This window comes from Mya arenaria, chromosome 17, assembly GCF_026914265.1.
Source record: "Mya arenaria isolate MELC-2E11 chromosome 17, ASM2691426v1".
Lineage (NCBI taxonomy): Eukaryota > Metazoa > Mollusca > Bivalvia > Myida > Myidae > Mya > Mya arenaria.
In genome coordinates this window covers 55,755,800-55,783,093 of record NC_069138.1, presented here as the reverse complement: position 1 = coordinate 55,783,093, position 27,294 = coordinate 55,755,800, and the positions used below count along the sequence as shown (strand labels likewise).

At 36.3% G+C, this 27,294-nt stretch overlaps 1 protein-coding gene across 2 annotated transcripts in view; it reads left to right on the top strand.

Moving 5' to 3' along the window:
- The window catches only part of LOC128223804 (uncharacterized), a 78,304-nt gene that overhangs the window by 45,581 nt on the left and 5,429 nt on the right, over positions 1-27,294 (top strand). The window contains exons 6-13 of one of the 2 annotated variants that reach the window (XM_052933216.1): positions 417-598; positions 19,095-19,169; positions 20,822-20,987; positions 23,534-23,611; positions 24,404-24,583; positions 25,757-25,858; positions 26,172-26,284; positions 27,219-27,260. In XM_052933216.1, the coding sequence (XP_052789176.1) occupies positions 417-598; positions 19,095-19,169; positions 20,822-20,987; positions 23,534-23,611; positions 24,404-24,583; positions 25,757-25,858; positions 26,172-26,284; positions 27,219-27,260 (938 nt within the window). The remainder of the gene's footprint in view (positions 1-416; positions 599-19,094; positions 19,170-20,821; positions 20,988-23,533; positions 23,612-24,403; positions 24,584-25,756; positions 25,859-26,171; positions 26,285-27,218; positions 27,261-27,294) is intronic. The other variant, XM_052933217.1, reaches the window with a different exon arrangement.

Here is a 27,294-nt window from a genome sequence, read left to right as displayed (position 1 = left end):
CCAAATTTCAAATAAGTCATGTAAGGCTCACAGTATAGGTTTTTGAGCGATATTTGGCGCTATTTTAAATGGGGATTTAATGGCTACGTAGCTATCTTTTTTATATCTTTGCCTAAATCATATGCCACATATGAGCACTCAGCAAACACTAAAACTGTGATATATTTTTGGTCTTGTAAACGATTAGTAAGCAGCGACTGAATCGTTTAGAAGACCAACAAATAACTCGATCTATATTACCTGAAACTTGTAACATAAACAGTTTATTAAGTTAGCATTTATTGGCAGTATACTGCTCTTCTCCGTCAAAAGAAAACTTAACTAGTAAAATATAGACTCTTACAATGACAACAAAATATTCTTTTGCATTTAAAAAATCAGAAATCAAAAATGTTCAATGTTTTAATTTCTTGCAGAAACTATGACGATTACAAAACCTACGGAAGTGATACTAACAAAGCGAAGATGCGCCAAATGCGAGGCGTTGGCGGCCGTTTTGGACACGCCACCTTGGTTGCTAGGGGGTGTGGTTAATAAAGGCCCAAGGTCACACGAAAGTTGGTGCCAAAGAAGAGCTCGGTATGAGGCCTATAACTATGTAAGTATCAAAGGCCACACTAATAAATGTATGTTTCGGGACCAGGATTAATGTCAGTGTGTTTGTATCTGCTATTAGAAATAAGAATGTTCTCATCGGCTATTCTATTGCATTGTTAACCTCTCAAGATCCAAATTATGTCAGATTTATGATACAAACTAGGCTCGGTAGGTTGCTTATATCATTGTAAGGCATAATATTACATGTCTAAATTTCCTTTAGAAGGCGTTGTCGCAAACTGAACTGCCAATATATCACATTTTTTAAGGTCCTTAAGGAGGCGTTGACACAAATTGAACTGCCATTAAACCATCAAAGTTATCAATAAATAATTCAACATGAGACTTAAGCTCAATGTCAAATGGGTTACGTATCCCTTATAATTTCAAGCGATACAATATTGAAAACGAATGTAAAAACGTGTTGTTCAATGCAGTATCAACACCCACATGTTAAACATCAAAACGTTTGCCAATTTTGTTTGTTTGTTTGTTGTCACGCAAAAATCTCAACATTCACGACTTCTATCGAACCGCAAAGTCCTATATAGTCATCAAGCCCACGCGATGCGCCCAAATATTTACTCTATGACAGCTGGGTATTTCAAATGTCTGAGCCCGGATGCAGAAAATAAACCCCATTTGCGAAACCTGGATACCATAATTTCGGTTTCTGGTAATATATGCTCGAAGAAAACTGAAACGTGGACGTGTAGACTTTCGGGCGTCAACTTCATAGTTTAGTCAGTTTAAATATCGCAGTATAAGAGAATATATATGATGCATTGTCGATGTGAAAGGCCTTTTTGCACATTAAATGCACGTTATCTGTGGCCAGCCCAGAGTAAACTATTCACAACTGATAAAGGCCCGTTACGTTGTCCGAGATTGAATTGTTCAAATACTTGGACATTTGGGATAAAAGGTGTTAGATCATCGGCCGATTAAAGGCCGTGGTCAGTTTTAACCGTATTTTAATTTTCATTTATTTGTGAGGTAAATTGGAAATGTAAAATATACATCATTTGTAAAGTGTTTAGATGTGCCAAAGAGTTAAGGTCTCCTTATTCCAACAAAGGAAACCTTCATCAGAAATTCGTTGAAAAAATGTTTGCAATCAAACAGAAAAATCTTTTGTATGAACATGTTTTGGGCCAAATATGCTCCAGACTATCGTATAATGCATAAACAACGTCGTGTGGTTTCTTGATGATATATTTTCAAACACGAATTATATTGACCATTTATTTACTTGAAATAACTTCCTGGTAATATTTTCTATGTTATAGAAGCAGTCAAAGCCAGCCACAATACTTTGTAGAGGTTATAAAGGTCTGCTCACGTCCATAGGATGCATTGTGGCTAAGTCCGCAAGGCATTTTGTTTAATCTGTAAATGTATTGAACATTATACTGTTCTTGCAATTTACCATATTTGTGAAGAACTTTACGGTTGAATTCAAATGATAAAACCTGCTAAACTGCTCATGTAAAAGTTTGAAAGAAAGGATACATATATAATGCTGGCAAAGAAATGAACCTTAAAAACACCTCTTCGAAACCCAATTTTGCCTTGTGGTGGTTCATTTATCGCACGCGCATTATTGACAGACGTTTGATCAGCCCTTTTATTTTAAATGTTAATTAACCCTTTTTAGAGTCATTGGATAACCGATAAAGTATGCTAATATTTCGTATTGGTCGTACTCTGACGATGGTCATCTCGTTAAGTAAATCAAAGCCTCTTATGTCGTGTGCGTCACAATACGCCTCATCTGACAAAGAAACGTTTGGATTAATCAATTCAACCAATTTTATATTCAAAACGTGGGTGCTTTGGTTTATAAATTGATATTGTCAAACCACAGTTATGGCCGTCTACATCGCAGGTCGAAAAGGGCTATGTTTAAAACAAGTTTGAAATCCGCCAATTCAATAAAGTCTCTACTTTTGCTAATCGGCATGAGGTATCCCCAACATCAATAATTTATTAATGAAATTTTGATATTTGTGTGAATTTGTGTGTCTGAGTGCGTAGCTAGATCCATTTTTATGTGCAGATACAGAAATGATTTTTAAACGAAGAGTAACAATGGTACTCTTTGACGTGTATCATGGGGTTAATGATAAAGAATTTCGATTAAAAAATGTCCGATTTGGGGTAAAAACAAATCTTTCTTCATATGAAAAAAACTAGAAAACTTATTTTTACTCAGTCAAATTAAAGGGACTGTGTCACAGATTGGCACCAAATAAAGTTTTTTTCTGTAACGAATCTCAGGACAATTATCTAATAGAATGTGTTACGCTTTGATATCATAATTATAAAAAAGTACCAAAATGTAAAAAAAAAATGTGTCGAAGACCGGGTTCGAACCCGCGTCGCAAAAAAATGTAGTCAATCGTCTTACTCACTGCGCTACAAAGGCTTATTCTGTTCGAGTGACATAATCAAGCTATACACCTACCTCGGTAATATCACGTGACAACACCGACTAGCCAATCACGCATAAGGAATGAATTCTACCTGGTAGACATACCCAGTAATCTTTTTTAATGAAAAAAAACACGAAATAACTGCTTAACTTAAATAAATTGTAAAATATGTGGTACTTCAGTTAGTGAGTTTCAATGGATTATACACATTGATCCCAAGTTTAGGTCAGTTTTCGACAATTTTCTTTTTTCCCGCTATTTTATCATACGTGAGACAGCCCCTTTAAGATTAAGTAATGAAGTAGTGTGTGTCTCCAATGGTAGTTATTAAAAATCTAAGCACATATGGAATCATTATGAAACAGATGCATAATTATTAAAGGTGACCTAAAACCTATAATTAAATATATGATTATTACCTGAAGAAAATACGCATGGAATTTATGGCAATGGAAACTATAGAGGGGTGAGCCCGATAGCCTTAAAAACTTCTATAAGCTTTCTCAATGAGACAATTGATCTTTGGTAACACAGTCGAGCCCCGTTGGCTCGAACACCCAGGGAATGGTAAAATACTTCGAGCTTCAGGAAGTTCGAGCCAAGCGAGAAGACTTACTGAATAATTCACAAATCGGTTCTTTGCATCCAGTTCGAGCCGACGATGAAATCGAGCCAAACGAGTTCGAGACAACGAGGTTCGACTGGAACTGAAACACACATACTCAGATCATAGAACAAATTTTTATTAAAATAAAACAAACTGTGCCATATAATATGTAGTGGCGATTATTCAAACACTGACAATTCTTTCGCGAGTTGTAAACTTTCACCCAAAGTCTGATATCAGCCTTTATTTATACAAGGACAAACCATTAGACAATAAAAGGCCAACGGAAATTTATTCGAAGTTATACGATTTAAAATAATTGAAAAATTGTAGAAAGAGTAGACGAAATTTATAAATCAAACATCAACAACATCCCCGAATACTTATATGCACCAGTCAGCATATATTATGAGATTTGCCATCAAAAGGCCAATATTTGCACTAATTTGTTACACATCCGACAATATAAATCCACTTTATTGACAAACTAAAAAGTTTCCTTTAGAAGCGTACATGAACCAGACGATGGAATAATAATAATAAGGCTAAAATGAAGTACTTAAGGTTATACACAGAGACGAAATCGCGACTTTGTAGTACCAGGATCAAGGTTTAGAGATCAACTGGTCGAGAGGGAAAGCCATCATCAAAGGCACATTAGCATTTCAAGTGCGTAAAACAATAAGAACTAATTTCCATAAGGATTTGTTTAAGGAGTTTGAAAGTGTGCAAGGTAGATTTATTTTGTATAACTGTAGACTAGGGAATATAGTTTATTTAAAGTTTGCAGATATGTTTTATCATTGCTCTAAAATGGAATCTATTGCTTAAGAGGGCAGGTTTAGTGTTATTGTTATCTACCGTTTTCAGCACACTATTTCGCTCGTTTTGCATGTAATTATTTTAGGAGAATATTATGGAGTGTTTTAGAGAAAACGAATTAATTCTCTCATATGCAGATCTATACAATATTCCACTAGCATTGAGCTCGTTTTTGTTTGGGATTCGTTTAAGCCGTTTTGATGAAACTTTACACTAATCATGTGTTTGTATGAAAGTGAGTGCCTTTTTTGTCTGAGTATAAATCAAAGTTTTATTAATGTCAAGCATAAACATGACACTTATTGCATCAACCATTTGCTAACAAATTCACAAATAATACCGATATTAAATTCCAATTTTAATATAAAACCTCTAGAATGAATTAAAATAGTGATATAGAGGATCTGTATGCAATCTTGTGCATTTTATTTTTCCGTATTCAATATTCCCCTTATTTAAACAGTGAAGGGCGATAGAATAGCTTTGGTAATTATAACCATTGTTATACTCTGAAGTGTACTTCATAACTTGTATTCACTACAAAGTATGTAAGATTTATATCTCTTTAAAGTTAAGTTGTATTTCAAGTGGACACCATGAAACACAAGTGACGATGTGAATTATATGCGTTAGCTGAATGAAGGAAGTGTAATTTATAAAGTTTTTTATCGTTTCAGTATTTTTAACTCATTCCCCTGATATGGATTCATTTATCATTGATTGATTTAATGATTGGTTGGTTGATTGATTGATTGATTGATTGATTGATTGATTGGTTGTTTAGTTTATTTGCTGATTGTTTGATTCATTCATTCATTCGTTTGTTCGTTCGTTCGTTCTTTGATTCAATTATTCATTTATTTAATCATCCATCCATCATCAATCCATCCATCCATCCATCCATCTATCCATCCATCCAAGCACCCACCCAAACCCACCCACCCAAAACTCACTCACTCACTCACTCACTCACTCACTCACTCACTCACTCACTCACTCACTCACTCACTCACTCACTCACTCACTCACTCACTCACTCACTCACTCACTCACTCACTCACTCACTCACTCACTCACTCACTCACTCACTCACTCACTCACTCACTCACTCACTCACTCACTCACTCACTCACTCACTCACTCACTCACTCACTCACTCACTCACTCACTCACTCACTCACTCACTCACTCACTCACTCACTCACTCACTCACTCACTCACTCACTCACTCACTCACTCACTCACTCACTCACTCACTCACTCACTCACTCACTCACTCACTCACTCACTCACTCACTCACTCACTCACTCACTCACTCACTCACTCACTCTTCATTTATTCATTCATTTATTCCCACATAGTTATTAACTTATTATCTTTAATATCATGAACTTTGTAATTTATATAATAGACTATAAATGCTGAGTATGTAATTTATTTATCTTATCAATCATTTGTCTATTTTACTTTTATTATTTTACTTATTTACTTGCTTATTGGTCGAAATATTTTTTTGAGTAGGCATAATCCAATTGAAGAATATTTAGCCGACTTATTTTACCGCCATATGTGAAGGTTAGATCAATTTTGTTAGCCTTGAGGGTCGCTGATAAAAGCAATAAAATGGTACCACGTAAATAATTGAATAGCGATGCGTTATTGACATTGGTCTTAAAAGAGTTTGTTTATGGAAAAAGTTCTATAAAAATGGCAGCATACGGGGTACTCCACTAAGCAAGGAATGTAACTAGTGCACGACACTCGGCTTTGATCATTTGCCTTATAAATAATTCCAAGAGTTGTTCATGTTTTATATGTATGTTTTTCTCTTGTACCTTCTTAAAACAATTAATTTACAATGTGGATTTCTTAATAACTGATTTTAAAGCTATTTTTTATGTTTTAATCTACCAATTGCCATAGAACGACTATATCATTTTGTGTACCAATTCATGGGCGGACCCAGGATTCGACATTAGAGGGGTCGTAATCTAATGCAACCCTCCATCAGAACCGAAATTTATTTGGTTTAAAGTGTTGGTAGGTTTTATTTTAAACAATTTCTAGTCCAAAATGGTGCACCGCCCCCCCCCCCCCCCCCCATTTTGTCCAAGTTTACTTTTTTATTTTAATAGAGGAGGAATAAAGTAATATTGTACGCTCAAAGTGCACCATTTTGGACTTAAAATTGTTTAGAATAAAAAATTAAAATAAGTTACGCTTCCTCTAACGTCCAATTATGGATCCGCCCCTGTATACCACCCCTGTATACTATTGTAAAGAATATGCCAGCAATGTCACATATATTTTAGTCAGTGTATCAATACATGTCTATCATTTCTTTGTAGAGGCGTTGACACATACTGAATTGCAAATTAAACAATATAAAATTTATAGTTAGACCTCTTACATGTTTTTGAATGGCAACATTGGATTTGTAACCTAATGTTATGTACACAAATAGTCGAGGCTTATGCATACTTAACCCTTTTGAGTGAAAACAAGATTTTATCTAAAACAAATGCAAACACCAAAACATTTATTGATCAATGCAATGTCAACAGGAACAAATTTTAACAAGAACATACGACAAAAGATGTTCATATTTGATAATGTTTGCTGTCGCGCAAGATTTTCAACATTCTGGGTTAGAGGTTGCGACATCTATCGAATAGCTTTAGTCGTATTAAGCCATCAAGCCCACGCGATGAGCCCAAATATTTACTCAGGCTAGGACAGCTGGGTATTTAAAGCGGTTGAGTCCGAATGTAGAAAACAACACATATTTGTGAAACATGGATAGCTGATTTTACTTTTCGGGCCATTTTATTATTATTTTGATTTATTAAAAACACTTTTTTGAACACTAGAATGTGGGCGTATTGCCTTTTGGGCGTCAATTCATTATTTAAGCCAGTAAAATAGCGCATTATTTGAGGACATACCATTTATAGTCCTGATGTTAAAAAGGACTTTTTGCACGTAAAATATACGTTATCTTTGGCCAGCCCAGAGTAAACTGTTCACAGCTGATAAAGGCCCGTTACTTTGTCCGAGATTAAATTATTCAAATACTTGGACACTTAATGAAAAAATGTTAGGCCATCGCACGATTAAACCCCGTTTTTCAGTTTTACCAAACGGTACTTTAAAATCACATACATCATTTGCCACTGGCAACGGGCCTTCTTAGCCTTCTTATTTTATCTTCTGGATGACTCGTGTGCCAAGAAATTAAGATGGACGGCATAATAATATTTTTTTGTATTCTACAGTGTTAGATGTTACCAATCCCCATCTCATTAGGTAAATCAAAACCTATCGGAAATAGTTTCTTGTGCGCTTCATTTAACGAAAACATATGTATAGAATATTTATCAGCAAGTTTTTTAAGTGCTTTGATGGACTCAACTGTCCATATATTAGTAGACAATGGCTATGAGTGTTCAACTTTCAGGTTGAGATGCCGGACATCCGATTTCCACCATCCCATCCCAGGAGAACTCTCCTATCAATGATTCCAAAGCGTAATCGATAAACGATAGCATAATATTTATGTTGACTGTGTTTGTTGTCCCCTATGTCTCTTGTTCGTTGTCTGTTTGACTTTGATTGTTGGTCATTATGCCAGTTGCCAAGAATATCATAGTAAGCCCTACTGCTTGTCTTTGACCTTTGTTGTTTATGCCAGTTGACAAGAGGATCATATCAAGGCGTTGGTTGCTTCCACCTTTGGTATTTAATCCCTGTACCACTTAAAAATAATCACAACAAAGCGTTGACTGTTTGACTTTAGTCTCTGGTCCTTCTGTCAGTTGACATGAAGATCACAGAAATACGTTTGTTGTTTGACTTTAGTCTCTGGTCCTTATGCCAGTCGACAAGATTGACATTGAGATCAAGCTAAGACGTTTGTTTTTTTTTACTTTAGACTCGTCTTTATGCTAGTCTACAAAAAGATCAAACCAAGGTATTCTCTGTTTAAATTAAGACTCTTATCCGTATGCCAGTTCACAGTACGTCACATCCTGGCCGTTTGTTGTTTGACTCATGTCTCTGGTCCTTATGTCAGTTCACAGTACGTCACACCTAGCCGTCTGTTGTTTGACTAATGTCTTTGATTCTTATGCCAGTTCACAGTACGTCACACCTAGCCGTTTGTTGTTTGACTTATGTCTCTGGTCCTTATGTCAGTTCACAGTACGTCACACCTAGCCGTTTGTTGTTTGACTAATGTCTCTGGTCCTTATGACAGTTCACAGTACGTCACACCTAGCCGTCTGTTGTTTGACTAATGTCTCTGGTCCTTATGTCAGTTCACAGTACGTCACACCTAGCCGTCTGTTGTTTGACTAATGTCACTGGTCCTTATGTCAGTTCACAGTACGTCACACCTAGCCGTTTGTTGTTTGACTAATGTCTCTTGTTCTTCTGCCAGTTCACAGTACGTCACACCTAGCCGTCTGTTGTTTGACTAATGTCTCTGGTTCTTCTGCCAGTTCACAGTACGTCACACCTAGCCTTCTGTTGTTTGACTAATGTCTCTGGTTCTTCTGCCAGTTCACAGTACGTCACACCTAGCCGTCTGTTGTTTGACTAATGTCACTGGTCCTTCTGCCAGTTCACAGTACGTCACACCTAGCCGTTTTTTGTTTGACTTAAGTCTCTGGTCCTTCTGTCAGTTCACAGTACGTCACACCTAGCCGTCTGTTGTTTGACTAATGTCACTGGTCCGTCTGCCAGTTCACAGTACGTCACACCTAGCCGTTTGTTGTTTGACTTAAGTCTCTGGTTCTTCTGCCAGTTCACAGTACGTCACACCTAGCCGTTTGTTGTTTGACTCATGTCTCTGGTTCTTCTGCCAGTTCACAGTACGTCACACCTAGCCGTTTGTTGTTTGACTCATGTCTCTGGTCCTTCTGCCAGTTCACAGTACGTCACACCTAGCCGTCTGTTGTTTGACTTATGTCTCTGGTCCTTCTGCCAGTTCACAGTACGTCACCCCTAGTCGTCTGTTGTTTGACTAATGTCTCTGGTCCTTCTGCCAGTTCACAGTACGTCACACCTAGCCGTCTGTTGTTTGACTAATGTCTCTGGTTTTTCTGCCAGTTCACAGTACGTCACCCTTAGCCGTTTGTTGTTTGACTCATGTCTCTGGTCCTTCTGCCAGTTCACAGTACGTCACACCAAGCCGTCTGTTGTTTGACTAATGTCTCTGGTTCTTCTGCCAGTTTACAGTACGTCACACCTAGCCGTCTGTTGTTTGACTCATGTCTCTGGTCCTTCTGCCAGAGACATAAGTCAAACAACAGACGACTAGGTGTGACGTACTGTGAACTGGCTTTGACTTAAGTCTCTGGTCCTTCTGCCAGTTCACAGTACGTCACACCTTGCCGTTTGTTGTTTGACTTAAGACTCTGGTCCTTCTGCCAGTTCACAGAACGTCACACCTAGCCGTTTGTTGTTTGACTTATGTCTCTGTACCTTCTGCCAGTTCACAGTACGTCACACCTAGTCGTCTGTTGTTTGACTTATGTCTCTGGACCTTCTGCCAGTTCACAGTACGTCACACCTAGCCGTTTGTTGTTTGACTTATGTCTCTGGTTCTTCTGCCAGTTCACAGTACGTCACACCTAGTCGTCTGTTGTTTGACTAATGTCTCTGGTTCTTCTGCCAGTTTACAGTACGTCACACCTAGCCGTCTGTTGTTTGACTAATGTCACTGATCCTTCTGCCAGTTCACAGTACGTCACACCTAGCCATTTTGTGTGTGACTTAGATCTCTGGACCTTCTGCCAGTTCACAATACGTCACACCTAGTCGTCTGTTGTTTGACTTATGTCTCTGGTTCTTCTGCCAGTTCACAGTACGTCACACCTAGCCGTCTGTTGTTTGACTTAAGTCTCTGGGCCTTCTGCCAGTTCACAGTACGTCACACCTTGCCGTTTGTTGTTTGACTTAAGACTCTGGTCCTTATGCCAGTTCACAGTACGTCACACCTAGTCGTCTGTTGTTTGACTTAAGTCTCTGGGCCTTCTGTCATTTCACAGTACGTCACACCTAGCCGTCTGTTGTTTGACTCATGTCTCTGGTCCTTCTGCCAGTTCACAGTACGTCACACCTAGCCGTCTGTTGTTTGACTCATATCTCTGGTCCTTCTGCCAATTCACAGTACGTCACACCTAGCCGTCTGTTGTTTGACTAATGTCTCTGGTTCTTCTGCCAGTTCACAGTACGTCACACCTAGCCGTTTGTTGTTTGACTTATGTCTCTGGTCCTGTCAGTCGACAAAAAGATCATACCAAGGCGTTGGCTGTTTGATTTTAGTCTAAGGTCCTTATCCCTGTTGACAAGAAAACTAAAACTTGGCGTTGTCTTCTTGGCTTTTATCTCCGTAGCTTCCATTGCATTCTTTGCATTATTCTACCCATCAACGTTGGAGGTAGAGGAGGTTAATTTGCCGTCATTTGACTGTCATATCGTAAAAGGAATGGAAACATATGAAATAAGCCCAACATATTTGATGATATTTCATTAAAACACGGATCCGCAGTCAAGCGCCATCAGCGAAACAGTAATAATATAATAATTCAATCAAATAACCTCTTACGTATAATTTGAGCAGTTCACTGACTATTCTTTCGCGAGTTAAACATTTCAAAGTATGTCCGATATCGGCCTTATGTAAAAAATGAAGAACCATTCGATAAAAAGGACACCAAAATTTCATTAATATATTAAATTTGAATAATCGAAAATATTATCAGTTAAATATACGAGGCTTATGAATCACAAGTTCAATATCACCCAATATAATACTACAGCATATCGAACAATTTACCCAAAACACCAATATTTGCACACAAGTTTTCAATCAGAAGCTGACCTGAAACAAATAATAAATTCTAAGGCTAGAATGAAGTACTATCAACAGACACAAACTCGCGATTGTGCAGTACCAGGATCAATGTTTAGAGATCAATTGGTCGAGAGGAAAGCACATACGTATATGAAGTGCGGAAAACAACAAGGACTAGTTGAAACGTACACGTAAACCACATTTCAATTTTCGAAGTGCTTATTGTTTAAAATAAATATAAAATTTGGATTTGAGTTTGAAAGAGTGCAAGGTAGATATATGTTGTATTACTGAAGAATTAATATGGTTGCTTTAAAATTGTGCAGACAATATTTTTTATCATTGTTGTAAAGATGGAATATTTTGAAACTTTTGTTAAGGGTAAATGATTGGTTTTGCTGTAAATTTACTATTTGCAGGACAAAATGTGCACTTATTAATTATTTTTACATTGTTCAGTGTTTTAAGAAGAACTAGTTACTAAAATCATATTTGGAGATCTTTACCTAATTTAATATAATGAACTCGTGTAACTCGTAATTAATTGTGTTTCATATAACAGTGGTTCTAGAAATATAGCAAATTTTAAGAAAAGGATCGAATGCTGGTTTAATATTAGGCAACTGGACTTGTTTCAGTTTTATTGTTTTATTGAATCTGAACATAAATAATGTTGTAATTTGCTCGAAAGGAAACTGAGTATATCATAGTTAGAGCACTTACAGACACTCAGTTTCCTTTCATGTATACTATCATTATAATATAATGATAGTATACATGTGCCACTAAGTACGCCTACCATTTGCTTATATTATCACATATAATACCAGTATTATATTTCAATTTTAGTATAACATCTAGCCTTTAGAATCCACTGTAATAGTGATGGAAATCATCTGTATACAAGCTGTCACATTTTGTATTTCCATATTCAATATTTTCCGTATTTAAACAGTGATCGGAAGGGCGATATTATAGCTTGGTAATTATCAATATTATTGTTATACTCTAAACTGTACTTTAAAACTTAGGCCAGAGTTTTTTATCTTTAGATTTACGGGAGATTTTTCAAAAAGTTGGGTAAGGAGGAGGAAATAAAAATAAAAATAAAATGCATAAAATGTCCCAAAGGAGAAATAAATAAAAATAAAACGGATTTTTCTCCGATTTTTTTTTATTTTTGAAATCTTCTTATATCATGAAGACAAAACACACCTTACTTGTGTCAGCTATTTCATAGGCTGAAAAAAGGGTGATAGATCACCATAAAGTTTCAAAAGCATAATTAAAAGATCCTTTTAATGACTGAAAATATTGACCTCAACACTGTGAGTTCAAGCGCTCATTGAAATTAATTGTATATATTTGTTCGAATGCATCTATGCATATAAGGTGCATATATTATCAACCCATGGATTTTAACCCATGAAACATGTCAGTGTAATAAAGAAGTTTAAATGGCCAATTCTAACCTTTTGCCCACAATATAAGCATATCCTTTCCACTGTGAAGTAATCAAACATTGAACACAGTTTCAGACACGGTATAATAAGGAGGTCAAATGTGTTTTTCTGTCTTTAACGAAATAGCACCATGACAATTTACCGTGATGTGGTTTTTATATAGAAAATATAACCAAAAAAAGTAGAAGCCCTGATGGAAATTCCTCTTCACTTCAAAGTTTGACAGGGCTTACGGATGCACAGACAGTCAAAATCTACATTTATGTACTTCACCAAAGAAAATTCGGGAGCATTAAGATAAATTTTACAAGTGTTATATGTTTTAAAAAAAAAAACAGGTCTAAGAACTGATTTTAGAATCAGTCCTGAAAAATATCCTTCTAATTCCAGCTATGCCCGTTGGCAATAAGCAACGGATAAGTTTGACTTCTTGCACTGACTGCCAGATATCTTATGTTCAGATTTTTTTTCTGTTTTATCGGAAACACACACTATGTTATTATTACATCATTTTCAGTATTCTATAACGATTTAAATTCTAAATCATTATTAAACTAATTAACAACTACGAATATCACGATACCTTGTGTTTTTCTCTTCAAATATGTGAGCAGTGTGTTCAATGCTCCCCAGAGTCAAATTCAGAAAAAAATATCCATTTTGACTATGATGAACACGATATCATTTCGCAGTTTGTGTTTGTCAGAAGCTATACATTTTTGCGCTGTAATCCAATTCATCCTTGTTAATATACGACGTGCGCCAACGACTTTTAATAGACAATACAACCCACGAATTTCTGTCTCCTTATTTTGACCGGAAGTTTCGCAATCATTCCACGAAACGCGAACAACATACTGAATCTACAAAAAAATCACAATAAACACGCTCTAAGTTCACCATGGTTTGATTTAAATAATGAAACATAAACATCGGAACGTTTTTTGTAGTAAAACATTTCTATATAGCTGCAGAAATTGTGAGAAATAAGGGGTATGACAAAAAGCACTTTCACTTTTGACAGGACGTTGTTATAGTAACGGGTACCTGTTCTGTTTCCCCGCGTATTTCCGACTGGTTTACGTGGTTTGTGCAGTAAAAAGACCGATAATGAATGACAATTGGTACACCAGGGGGTTCTGAGATATGGGTTATAGAACACTAATTTTATTTTTACTTAACATTGGAGCAACGTTCGTCGGAAAAAATAAAAATAAAACTACGAAAATGAATTTTATTTTTATTTGGGTTTTGCAATATTTAGGTACGGCGCTCCCGTAAATCTAAAGATATAAAAACTCTGGCCTTATAATCACTTGCAAGTATGAACAATTTCTGTCACTTAACATTTAAATTTAATTTTAAGTGGATACTGTTTTACTCTAGAATGGATTCATTTATCATTGGTTGATTGATTTAAAAAATCATAATAGATCGATTCATTGATGGATTGGTTGATTTATTTGATTAATTGATTAATTGATTAATTGATTCATTTATACATTCATTCGTTCGTTCATTCTTTCGTTCTTTCGTTCGTTCGTTCGTTCGTTCGTTATCATTTATTCATCACGTAGTTAAATATTCATTCATCACGTAGTTAAATATTATATACTTTGTAATTGAGGTTTTTATCAATTGTCTGTTTTACCTATATTATTTCACTTATTTCCTTGCTGATGTATTTGCTATTTCCCTTCCGCAGATATTTTAGCCAATTTATTTGACCGCCGTGTGTGAAGGTTAGATCAATTGTGTTTGCCTTGAAAGGCCGTTGATGAAAGCAATAACACAGTGCCATAAATAATAGAATAGCGATTCTTTATTGACCTTGCACTTATATAAAGTTTGTTCATAGAAAAAATACTATAAAACTGGTGGTCAATGGGTTGTCCATTAAACTAGAAAACTTAACATGGGCTCGACACTTGATTTTAAAGGGCATTGCGGAATAGTTCAGACAGTACGGAATAGTTCAGTCAGTGCGGAATAGTTCAAACAAAGGACGTTAAATATCTAAAGTTAAATGTACGTATGTTTTTGTTTCTGTTTGAATTTTATTCAACTACAAGCAAACTGTGATCTTCCTGATCATTTATGTTAAACATACTTTTCATGGGTATTCCAATCGTTTTATATATTGTACAAATGCCATGTTCATCCCTCCGATGGAATAAATAACTCAACAGGGACGCAACTAGACTTAATCATTCATTGTATAGGTTCTGCTATATAATAGTTAGCTGACATGACGTTTTTACCTAATGGTTAGGAATTGATAGAGTGTGTGTAGACCTTCTTAATCATTAAGATTTTACTTCAGTTAATCTTATTGACTTAGAATACAACTTCATCGACTGACACATTTCAACGCTAAATCTGACACATGGAGTGTGTATCGTATGATTGGCAGTAGGCAGACTTTGAAACAGCCGCGAAAGTTGAAATTCTTAATGATTAAGCGTAATACAAACTTATTGCCTATCTGCATTTTCATTTGCTGAAAATATCGGTTGTTTTTTAAGGGACTTTAGGGCATGAATTATGGGATTTTTCTCAAGAATGTGCATTGGACTGTTTTCCAGTATATTTAAGACCGAAACACATTCAGTTATAAAAGTACTGTCTGGCTGTGTCATCAAAGTTTCACTTATAGTCAGTGCCTCCACAAATTGTAATAGATTTTCTTTGTACGTTTACTTTTTGTCGTAGACTACGAATTACCATTTTGGATGTCGATTTATGTGTGTTCTTATTTCATCGTCTGCTTTGATGATATGGCCGTCTGTTTCCAAACGTGTTGTTATGAGCTTAAACCGCTGTTTTTAACCACCTTGACCTGTTTATTAATCCTGTACTTACACACGATATGCTAGTATTTTGGCCCTCTTTTGGGATCCATTCAAACAAATATCATAAGTGATAAATATATAAGTGTCACAATTTAGATAAAAAATTGGAGTTTCAACGTACTAAACTAGTTTGTCTTTTATGACCAGTTAAAAAATTGTTCCGCTTCTATAAAGAAAATATTGAGTATACATATGAAAAAGCGACCGTGTAATACGCTTGTTGATAATGTGAATGGAATGCCCCATGCTTTAGTTAATACATAACAACGAGAATACGTATGGATCCTTCAAGAATTTAACCCTAGTTTTACATGTAAGGTTGACTACTCGAACACAGAGTTGTGTCCCCGCGTATCGATTCCTTCGGTGTGTGTTTTTGTCACTGGCCGTTCCAATGCGATAACCCCTTCATTTACTGATAGATGATGTATGTGTCTGTGTTCTGCTGCTTTTGTTCTAAGAACATTTGAACGATTATGAAAGGTTGTGTCTATCACGAGGAATTTCTTGATGAAAACAGGCACAAACTTGATTGATTAATTTAAGTATCTGTTTGATAATCTGGTTGAACTACTACTACTACTACTGCTGCTGCTACTGCTACTGCTACTGCTGCTTCTGCTGCTGCTGCTGCTGCTGCTGCTGCTTCTGTTGCCGCTGCTGCTGCTGCTACTGCTTCTGCTACTGCTACAGATACAGCTACTGCTACAGATACAGCTACTGCTACTTCCACTACCACTACCACCAGCAGCACCATCAGAACCACCACCATCAACACAACCACTACCACTACCACTACCACTTCCACTACCACTACCACTACCACTACCACTACTACTACTACTACTACTACTACTACTACTACTACTACTACTACTTCTATTTCGGAGTTAAATTGTGAAATCGATGTTTGACCGTGCAAATTAGGTTACTCTGACCGTGCCAGTTAGGTTACTCTGACCGTGTCAGTTATGTTACTGTGACCGTGCCAGTAAGGTTACTCTGACCGTGCCAGTTAGGTTACTCTGACCGTGCCAGTTATGTTACTCTGACCGTGCCAGTAAGGTTACTCTGACCGTGCCAGTTAGGTTATTCTAACCGTGCCAGTAAGCCAGTTAGCTCACTCTGACCAAAATGTCTGGTTTCTGTATCTAAAAAGCATAATTTTAAAATAATTAACATTAAATTGCAGATCATGGACTTCATACGGAGTAAAATTTCTGTCCGGTTTTTGCCACTAACTTTAATGACTTCAGTGTCATCAAACATAGGTGCTCTCCTAATTTGTTAATTAAAGCTGACAAAGCATAACACTTAATTCACAACTGTCTGTCAGGTGTTCGGAACGATATCATTGATCTGTAAAGATAAAGGGTCAGTGTTATCCTTCATGTCACCAAAACACCCATCGTTATCTCATGTGTCATATTTGAACATATTAATATTCTGATTTTAGTAATACTCTGCGTGATAGGAAACCAAAATATCCCCATTGTAAGCAATTTAATGTCTGTTATCAGCTGAAAAATGTCGATGAACGTGCGGGAAGTATTATGTAATTGACAATCAATGTAAATAAATTTGAACCAAAAAAATAACTCAGAGTATTATAACTTTTACGGTCAGTGAAAACTGTACGCACTCGGGGTTTAACCTGATTTTCGAGCACCAACTTTCACATTTTCCCCAACTGTTACATATGAAGGCAAATCCGTTTTAACAAAGCCCTGACATGCCATTTAATAAGATTTGCTTATGGAGTTAGTGCCCCAATAAATTTAAAACTTTCAATTCACGAACCGGATAATAAAAGCGTATGCGGCGGTCTCATTTTAATACAGATTGCGTGTTAGTTCCCATCAAAGATAGGTATCAGGTTTTCATCCTGTTCTGCCTTTCAAACCCAACCGTTAATTCTGCGTCAACACCACATTTGAAAGGGCGTTTGATATTTCACACTTTCCAGATGGCATTACTACCATGTAAATGATATAATACCTGCAGAATAAAGGTTAATACTATGCAATATCAACATGCAAATATCACATGGCCACACTGTAAACTTATAGTGCGTAAATTATACAAAAACAGTATCTGAATGCACAATTTTTTTGTCTTGGAATGAGCATTTTTTGGCGTAAATATCTGCAAACCAGTGACAAAAAATGCTAACAAAAGATCAGATCGCATTTTTTCACATTTCCGTTCGAATTTTAATGTTTTATGGCTAAAAGCGTTACTAACGGTTTAAGAAAAATGCATAAAACATCAATTTTTTTAACTTCAATATAAAAATCTGCGATCTAATTTTTTTGTCAGCAGTCTTATATGACTGGTGTTCATGCATTTTTGCATAAATTGTCTCGTTCCAAGACAAAAAAATTAATGTCAAAACGTTCAATCTGTGAGAGTGCAGCTTAAAACTCATATTTGATTTCACTATGCATACGAAAACAAACTTATACAAATCAGTTGAATGATAACATATACAAATAATGTTTTATTCGTACTCACTAATCGTACCAAGTGGTTACCAATACATGCTATAATAACGATATATCAGTATCTGTGTAATGTGTTTGATGCATTTTGACGTTGTATGTCTCTCTGTAAAATCTTTGTTTGGTATATATACCTGTTGGATCCCGATCCAAGATCTTGGTTTAATTTAAAGCATGATGGCTTTTCACATTAGTTTTCATTGCGATGCAAAAATGATTCCAAGCGAACTTTAAAATGTGTGGAAAACTATCAAATTTAAGTTCAAGGTTTTTCTTTTATTGCAAAACATAACTATTGTCAAATATTTACAGCGGTTTCATATTATTTCCAAAAAATATAGGGTATTGAAATCTGGGAACGGGCTGTTTACAAATTCAATGAATTAATGTTCTCCAATCATAAAAACTCGGCCATATCCGGCATATCGAGATAGATTCTGTTGGATAAAGGCCGAGATGTTCCGGTTGAATGTTCTTTTGTTACACACTTTCCCGCGTTTCTGCCGCTCATTCACGGTGATTGTAGTCTCGATAGATGACCGTTTAAGAGAAACTTCATTTTTAGTTTGGAATATTATTGGAACAATAATAAAAAAATGCAGGAAGAATTTGATGTATGTAAATAGTTAAATTATATATATATATTTATATGTTATAGAAAAAGAAATGTTTGTGGTTTTATTTCATTGAGCAAAAGAGAGATGTCGATTAAGTGTGTTATTAATTTAATGTTCAATGTGGAGAATATTTCTATACAATGGTTAAGCATATATATGCCATAGAAATATCAAACAAAACATTCAAATGACATGTGCTATGATAAAACTTCTGTGAAGATTTATCTTGAGAGAAAATAGTAATATCACATGAACACTTCAACAAGAAGTGACTTCTCATTTTTCAGACCGAGAGCTCTTATTTTAGATTAATATATAAACGCTGTTTTTGTCATTGCAGGAATCGAAGATGTCGGACAAGAAGTTTATCGATGAGATGGTGAAAGCCCACAACGAATACAGATCCAGACATCAGGTATCCTGGTTTTCAAGTATATAATGGGCTCCATTAGTTTCAAAGCATGGCCGATTTATGCTAGTTGTGTTGCACACGCAATAGCAAACCTTTTTGTATTATGTATTTGAGTTTATCAGGGTCTGCCCGCGCCCATTGGCTGCATTATGGCTTGACCCCGCTGTGACGCCATCACAACTTTATTTGGGTTTACATGCTATTAGTGGGATTAGATATACTGGAATGTAATTCCCAGTCAATCCAGATATTAGAAGACTTAAAGAAATAGAATGAAATACAAGAGATCCGAGTGCAATATCCCAGCTCGCAACACCATTTTCCAAGTGGCAAAGAAGCTACTGCAGCACTGATAATCTTTATCACCCTCTGGGGTCCTATATCATTAATCAGATCTCCGGTCAATGAATATGGATATATCGGTCTAAGCATAACCGGTGTAGCCCTGTTTATGAGCACATCCCTAAGTGACAAGTCAGACATTTCTTAAACCAGACCTTTATGCGTAATGGCAGAATTAAGCCACATTTATATAGCCGTTTATTATTGCAGTTGAAGACTTTTTTTCAAAACGATTGTCTTCGAAAATGTACACGTGATGTGCATCATGTTTGTCAATTTTAACAGCTGCTTAAAATCGCCTGCATATGCAGAGCACAGTTAACTTGAACAATTCCAATCTATTCTTTACCAATTTTGTAATGATATTTCGACCGAATTTGATAACCGTTTCAGATTGCACGATCTCTGTAGCTTTATCGAATATGATCATATGACGTGCACCCATTGTTAACACTCTTTAACATATGTGCCAGTATGTATCATTGTACTCAACAGCTGTTGACTGAATAATAAAACAGCAGGGCTTTGCATGAATGGAATACATGGAACATAATCAGTTTAAGTTATTGCGAATATGGAATTGGGGCGTACAAATGATTTAACAGACGGACATTCTCGTACATAAGCTTTTTACTAAATAAAACCAAAATCTGGAAAATGGTCTGGTATCAAAGCGTTAACACGTGTACGCATCATTCAGGACACCGTATATGAAAAGTAACTAACAGCCTGTTAAATTATTCTTGATCATGTGTACACAAGCTTATTTACCGAACACGATTGAATTAAATTGCAAGTTTATAGTAATTCATGTTTGCTTGATTGAAGTGATCATTTTTAGATTTTCGCGGGTAGAACCAAGTACTTGTGTCCTTTTTTAGTGACCAAGAGAACTGCATCCGGTGTAAGAGACGGACATCCAGGCGTGTAGCTGCCTATACGACTGTACGCGGCTGAATCCACATGATTATGACAAAAAATGAAGAAAAAAATCACTCAAAGTTGCACTATGCGTACTTGACTCCATGATCCTTAAGTTTTCCATTTTCCCGTACTAATTAAAGCACCTCAGATCGCACAGAATGCACCAGTTGCACCATGGTTTTCAAAATTGTCCGAGGGTCATCATGCCCCCGGACCCCCCCCCCCCCCCCACTCCCCGAGCACAATTATGAACCCACATGGATAGAGGGGTAGCTACGCCCCTGACATATATACTACTAGTCCACCTACTAGAACTATACTAAACCTACTAAACCTACTACTTTTGCTAAGACAATTAACGCAAGCATACTTGTTTATGTCAATTACAGGCAAAAGATCTCAAACATGCGAAGGACCTGACGGAGTTTGCTCAGAAGTGGGCCGACCACCTCGTGGCTACCAACAGTTTTGAGCACAGCAATTGTGATTTGAAAGGCGAAAGGCTTGGAGAAAACATTGCCATGAAGTGGTCGTCAAGGCCCGATGCTTATTCTGGTAGTTATTCCATTTTAAAGAGTCTCGTTCATGTTTTATAGGGTCAGGCCACGAAACAAATAATCAGTCACATTTGCTCTACGGCTAGGCTACGGCGGCCGGAGATTCCCGATATCGATACATAAATGCTGCGGCCGCAGAGGATCTACGTAAGCCGCAGGGTAACTATACGGCGTATCCCAATAGTTCACAGGCCGTAAGGGTCGCCACAGCGCGGAGTTATTACGTTTTTCATTTCTGCGTTTGCCGTAGAACCATGACGTAGAGCGATTACAAGGCGACCTTGTGCTTGCCGTGCGTCTGTCCTAGGGTCTTGTAAATTACAGGCCGTAAGGGTCGCCGTGGTGCAGAGTTATGACCTTTTTATTTGTACGTTCGCCGTAGAATAGACATGCCGTAGTTATGCCTTAGAGCGGTTCCACGGAGACCATACGTCAAGCGTACGGTGGCCTTGCGTTTGCCGTGCCCGGTAGTCTCATGCATTATAATTGACTTTTGCGTACCCCAACAAAATTGCGGCGGCCGCAGGAATTCCACAGGCGCCCTAGGGCAGACTTGAGGCCGTAGGAATGCTGCGGCGGCTATAAAGTATTGCTTTTGGGCGCAGATATTTCAGACCCTACGGCCGCTGTGGCAAATGTGACTGAGGCATTAATTTTGTTTTCATAACTTTGAATTTAAACCTAGGTACATTGATACTAGTTTCAACACCAGTTTTATCTTCTCGCCTTTTGATTATGATGTTTCATTTAAACTGACATTTGGCCTCAATTTCAAGAAACATCTTAAGTCACTTGTAACAGGATTAACCAAAGCCCACTATTTTAGCTTTGGTATAATTTTCGCAACTTTCTAATTTTAAAGAGTATTTAAACTATTACAGGAAGTCATTTAAAATTAAACTCTCTTTCTTATGTTCGTAATATTAAGTATAAGCAACGTATGTATCTAAATGGAATAAGGGATTTAAAACTTTTATGCTTAAGAAGTTTCGATGAATTGGAATCTGGGTGACAACCTTCAATCAACGTACATGTACTTTATTCTACTTTTAATAAAGACGAATCATTTTTCAAACTAAATTTTATATGAATGTTGTTGAATGAAGCGGAAAATAACAACCGCCTGTTTCATAAATGTATTTCATATCGTGTTTATTAAACCATATATATGCTTTACTTAATAACAATAATTGAATGGTTTGCTACAAATTACAGTCACTTGTAATATATATAAATCATCTTTGCCTCACTGAAAAAGTTTGAAAATCACTTAGCGTTATCAATAAATATGATTGGTTTTTCAACAAAAGTTAATACATAATTATTCACAAATGAACCCTTAATTTACTAGTACACTTTTCCACGGTGTGTGACCACATAACCTCTTGAGGCTGGCATCCGGATATTGTCAACACTCAAAAATACTCGTTAATCATTTTTTAGTTGTTATATAGAATAAAAACAAATCAGTGACGACGAGTTATAGTTAACATTGGATTTATTATTGTATCAAAGCAAAAGGTCATACACGGAATGTATATGTGTTTTAATTTTAAATATCTAAATGGCTTCTTTTAACAAGCGAATTACGTATTCCCGAGGATTTAGACGGGGTAAGGCCATAAGATAAGATAAGATAAGCTATGATAAGATAATATAACTTTTATTTCCAACCATGGATTATGTAATATGACATGTGAATCGCAGTTTGCATAATTCAAAAAAAATAAATAATTGTAAATATAAGGTTACATATTAAAGTTAATATAAATCAGGCTTCATTTTATTTTATTTAAACACAAATAACATTTATTTAGCTCAATTTGAAAATTAATAGACATAAACATATATTTACATTACAGTCAAGTTTGCATCTTCCCCCATATTTTCCCAATTTATCTGTGAAGCTTTGTTAATTTAACGATGTTATAAGATATGTTGAAATCATACACTATTCAAATGATGTTCTTTTTCCAAGCAAAAACTACAAATTCACAAGCATTTTAGGTGTATAATACAAATTCAGGATAATCATCTGTATTTTAATGAAGTTCGTATATATGACCATTCAAATGAAACAGACTAGTTTATATGCATGATGTATACATTAAATTGTTGTCAAGGCCGTCAAAAAAATAATTTTGCATAGCGTCCATTTAGTTGGAAGTGTCAATCTGACCAAAGTAACCCAGTTCGCGCGCATGTATATATTTCTATTTTTAACGCTGGGAAACGGAGCCTCGAAATGGCATTTGAGATCGAATCTTAGTCGGAATCTAAGTTTTACTCTTTTTGATCTTAGTTGCAAATTTTGATCTAAGGACCGATTTAAGATTTGTATTTTAAGATAAGAGCGAATCTTAGTCAAAATCTAAGATACATATTGAATACGGCCCCTGACCAAATTCTTTAAAAGCGGAAACGAATGATCGATTTAAACTATTAGCGAAAAAAACAACACCACAGCATTCGCAACAAATTTTCCTATGCACTTTTTATCAATCAAAATAGTATTCCCAGATTTTGATATTCTTGCCATTTCAGGTCAAGACGCGACAGACCAATGGTACAGCGAGGTCAAGCAGCACACATTTGGGGGTGAACCTCGCACTCTATCCTCGGGTAAGACCATGATGAATGTGGCATATTGCAGACATAAGCGCGTCTCTAATCATTCTTTCTATTGATTTGACATTATCTTTATAATTTGGTTTTATAATAAATGCTTTTACTTGGTTTTCTAGTTTTTTAGTTTCATTAGGAATTTGCACGCATGCCATCCTGCATTCACACAGCATGTAACACAGAAAATGCGATCAATTCTTGTATTTACGTTTTAAATAGTAGCTCATTAGGATTAACAATACATTAAGTATTGTACAGCTGACTTGTAAAAAGGTAATTGACAGCGTACTATTGCATTAAAGAATAGCTGCCTTACACGGCTAACGTCCAATATCAGTGACTAAATGACGTCACGCTAACCTGATCGCAGTATTGGAATAAAAGATGACGTCATAACCCATTGCATGTTTTACAATATGACCCGGGAGTTTTCTACGACTAAGAATACTTTTATTTAAGCCAGTGCCAGGGTATCCAGTTTAACACTCCCGATGCTGTCAATGAAGAGTTTCAAACAAATCATAATTTCTACTTATGTTGTTTTTTCATACATTCTGTACATGACTATAACCCTAACCCTAACCCTATCGACTATCGGTGAGCATTCAAGTGGAAAGGGTGTTCGCTTCTGAAAAGGTTGCGGGCTGTATGCACACGAGAAGGCATGCTTCATCACCTTTCATTATTATAGACAACATCTGGTTCCAGTTGTTTCACTCAAACGAGATGTAATAGACTATCGGCTAACGTCGCATTAGAAATAAAATGTTTCCGTTTTATAATTTTCAGGACATTTTACTCAGGTTGTTTGGAAAGGCAGCAAAGAAATGGGTGTCGGCAAGGCCCAGTCAAAGGATGGAAAGACCATCGTTGTTGCAAGCTACAGACCTGCAGGAAACATGGGGGGAAAATTTGCTGAAAATGTTCTTCCCCCGAAGGACGGGAAAATTATACTGCCTGTGCAAAAAGGTATATTCTTGATAGCAATTATTGTAGTATAGCTTTAAATAACTTGACGTATGCAAGCCGAAAGCAATGGGTCTAAGAAATGTACTGCTGGAAACGTTTTGGGAGTTCATTTGGCACACACTTTGCCTGTCTAGTCCGGGATATTAAATGTCATAGTAATATCGGGGAACAGCAGACGTTTCCCATTGCCAAATGTTGTGATTATGATTAAAGCGTCCGTAGAGACTGACAACAATATTAGTGTATTCAGACATCCGATGTAACAAGCAGTTTTTAAATGACTGAAGCATTGGGCGTAACTTTTAATTCTTTTAAATGATGACTCATGTGTAAAACGATCAGAAATGCATAACATATAAAATTATGGCAGTTTTCTATATTTCAACTGAAATCGGATGAAATATGACCGATTGTTCAATCTTCCAAAGCCATAACACCGTGTGTGTACTATTGATTTCGATGTTATATTAATATATTCGTCATCTACAGATTAAACCCTATTAAATGAGACCGAATTATCTGGGTTCATCAGACGTCAAAAATAACAGGATTGTACATCGAAAACCTCAAGATGCAAACCGTAGCGTCAAACATAAGTTCATCTTTGTACACGTCCTCTTTTTGCTTGTTATAATGCGAATTGTCACGGGGACAACACATCACTGGTGTTTATGTATGCAGTAAAGCGAGGGGCACCTAACGGGCAAATTTGTTCACATCAGACAAAGTGAACTCTTACATTTTCTTACAGACGGTCTCTTCGGAATATTTAAACAATCGGAACTTCAGAGTCATGTCTGGCCACCAAACAGTTAATGATATATCTTATTTACAGGAGCAAGGATAAAGGAAAACCAGACACTACCTAACACGAATATCAAATTATAGTTATTAGTAAATAAGGGGTTACCGCCTTGGTCGGTGAAAACCAGACACTATTGGTGGTTCCGAGAGAATATAACTTGATTAAGATATTTTCAAACAAACGAAATCAAACTTGTTATGACCTTCCTTTGAAATTAAACAGCAGCAGCAAGTTTGCAAGCAGATTCGAGGACACCCGGCAAGGGTTCTGTTGGAAGTTGCTAGAAGAGATACCGATGAAATGTATATCTTTAAAAAAATCTTAAAAAAAAGATAAGAAACATTTACGATTTCTCTCGTTGAATTCAGACACCAGCAGCAGTGGCGGACCGTTTGCAAGCAGATTCGGCGATGGAGGTGCCTCTGGAGGTACCGAGCGAAAAACCACCAAGACAATCACCCGAACGGAAGGTACATTTGTACCTACATCGCCATAATAATATAATTATTTAAGCCAATGATTGAGTACAACGGTAATTATTACAGAACACGCGATATTTTCAAAAAAATGTATTTGTATTATCCATACATGTACAAGGGTGTCACTTATATCTATTTAGTAATACGAGATATTAGTACTTACAACCAAGTTTGAAATGCATTGAATCTGAGTTGGGTTCATTGTAATATCATAGTACAAAAATATCCAAGAATTATACGCTATTCTTTGAAATCAAAAACAATTTGTTTAACTTATATGAAGTACAGTCCATTTGACCTAAAGGTGGAGTGAAAAAGACAATCGTAGAGGAAACCATAATCAAAGCTGACGGATCCAAGGTCACGACGACACGGGAGACAACTTCCACTGATGGCGGTGACGCTGGACGTTTCAAGGTCAGTTCTCAAAATTGCGGCATGTAGCATTAGAAAATACGTTATATCCAATACTATACATGTATATATCTCGTATTTGTATACTGATCTTGATATTAAATGCATGGTACTGAGCAAGATACGTTTCTATTAGTGTATACTACCTCAAAGTGGTTTGAGGATAGGTGAGCGATTTAGGGCCTTAATGGTATTCTTGGAAAAAACATAAGCTAATAATTCATGTACCCTCACTCAGAGTATAGCCCAAAATCGCTTAACTATCCTATAACAACTGTGTACTGCGTATCATGTATGCGTCCGAATGTGTAGAGCCTGGTATAACTTAATACTTTGTATATAGGCATGACATTCATGGATATAGCTTAATCAAGTGTAGGATCCATTGTCACAGAATTATAATAACAGTCTGTGTGTTTCTTCAGGGGCCAAAATTACGAATAGTCTCAATTCCAAATCAAGACTCAAACTAAGAAAAGCATTTTTATGAAGGAACAAAGCATCATTTTATTTCATTCCTTTTATAAAAATATAATTTTATGCAACTAATAAAACAAAATCTAAATAGTAACATATTTCAACAAATTTCACTATCAATGCGTTGCTAAAAGGAAAGTTACAATGAAATGAAGTTTTGCCATATTGAGTCTTGAGTCTGGAATTAGATTTGTGACTGACACTGCCCCAGATATAACAGGCTGGCCGTTAAGGCGGACATTTGATGCACTATTCCCACGTGATTATTTAATAGGCCAAACCCACGCTGACATTTTATACCTCGGCTCAAGGGTTACTTTTTACAAGTTTATCTGCGAAACCATATCAGACTACATCACTTTAAGAAAATATCATACATTAATATCAATGCTCTACTTTGAAAATGTGACCTTTTTCACTGCCTTGCATGAGAATGTTATATAATTGTATCAATATTTAGGGTGACGATGACTTCGAGAAACTTGCCCTCTCGGATGACAAGGTAGGGTATCCGTCTAATTGATTTCACCGCTAAC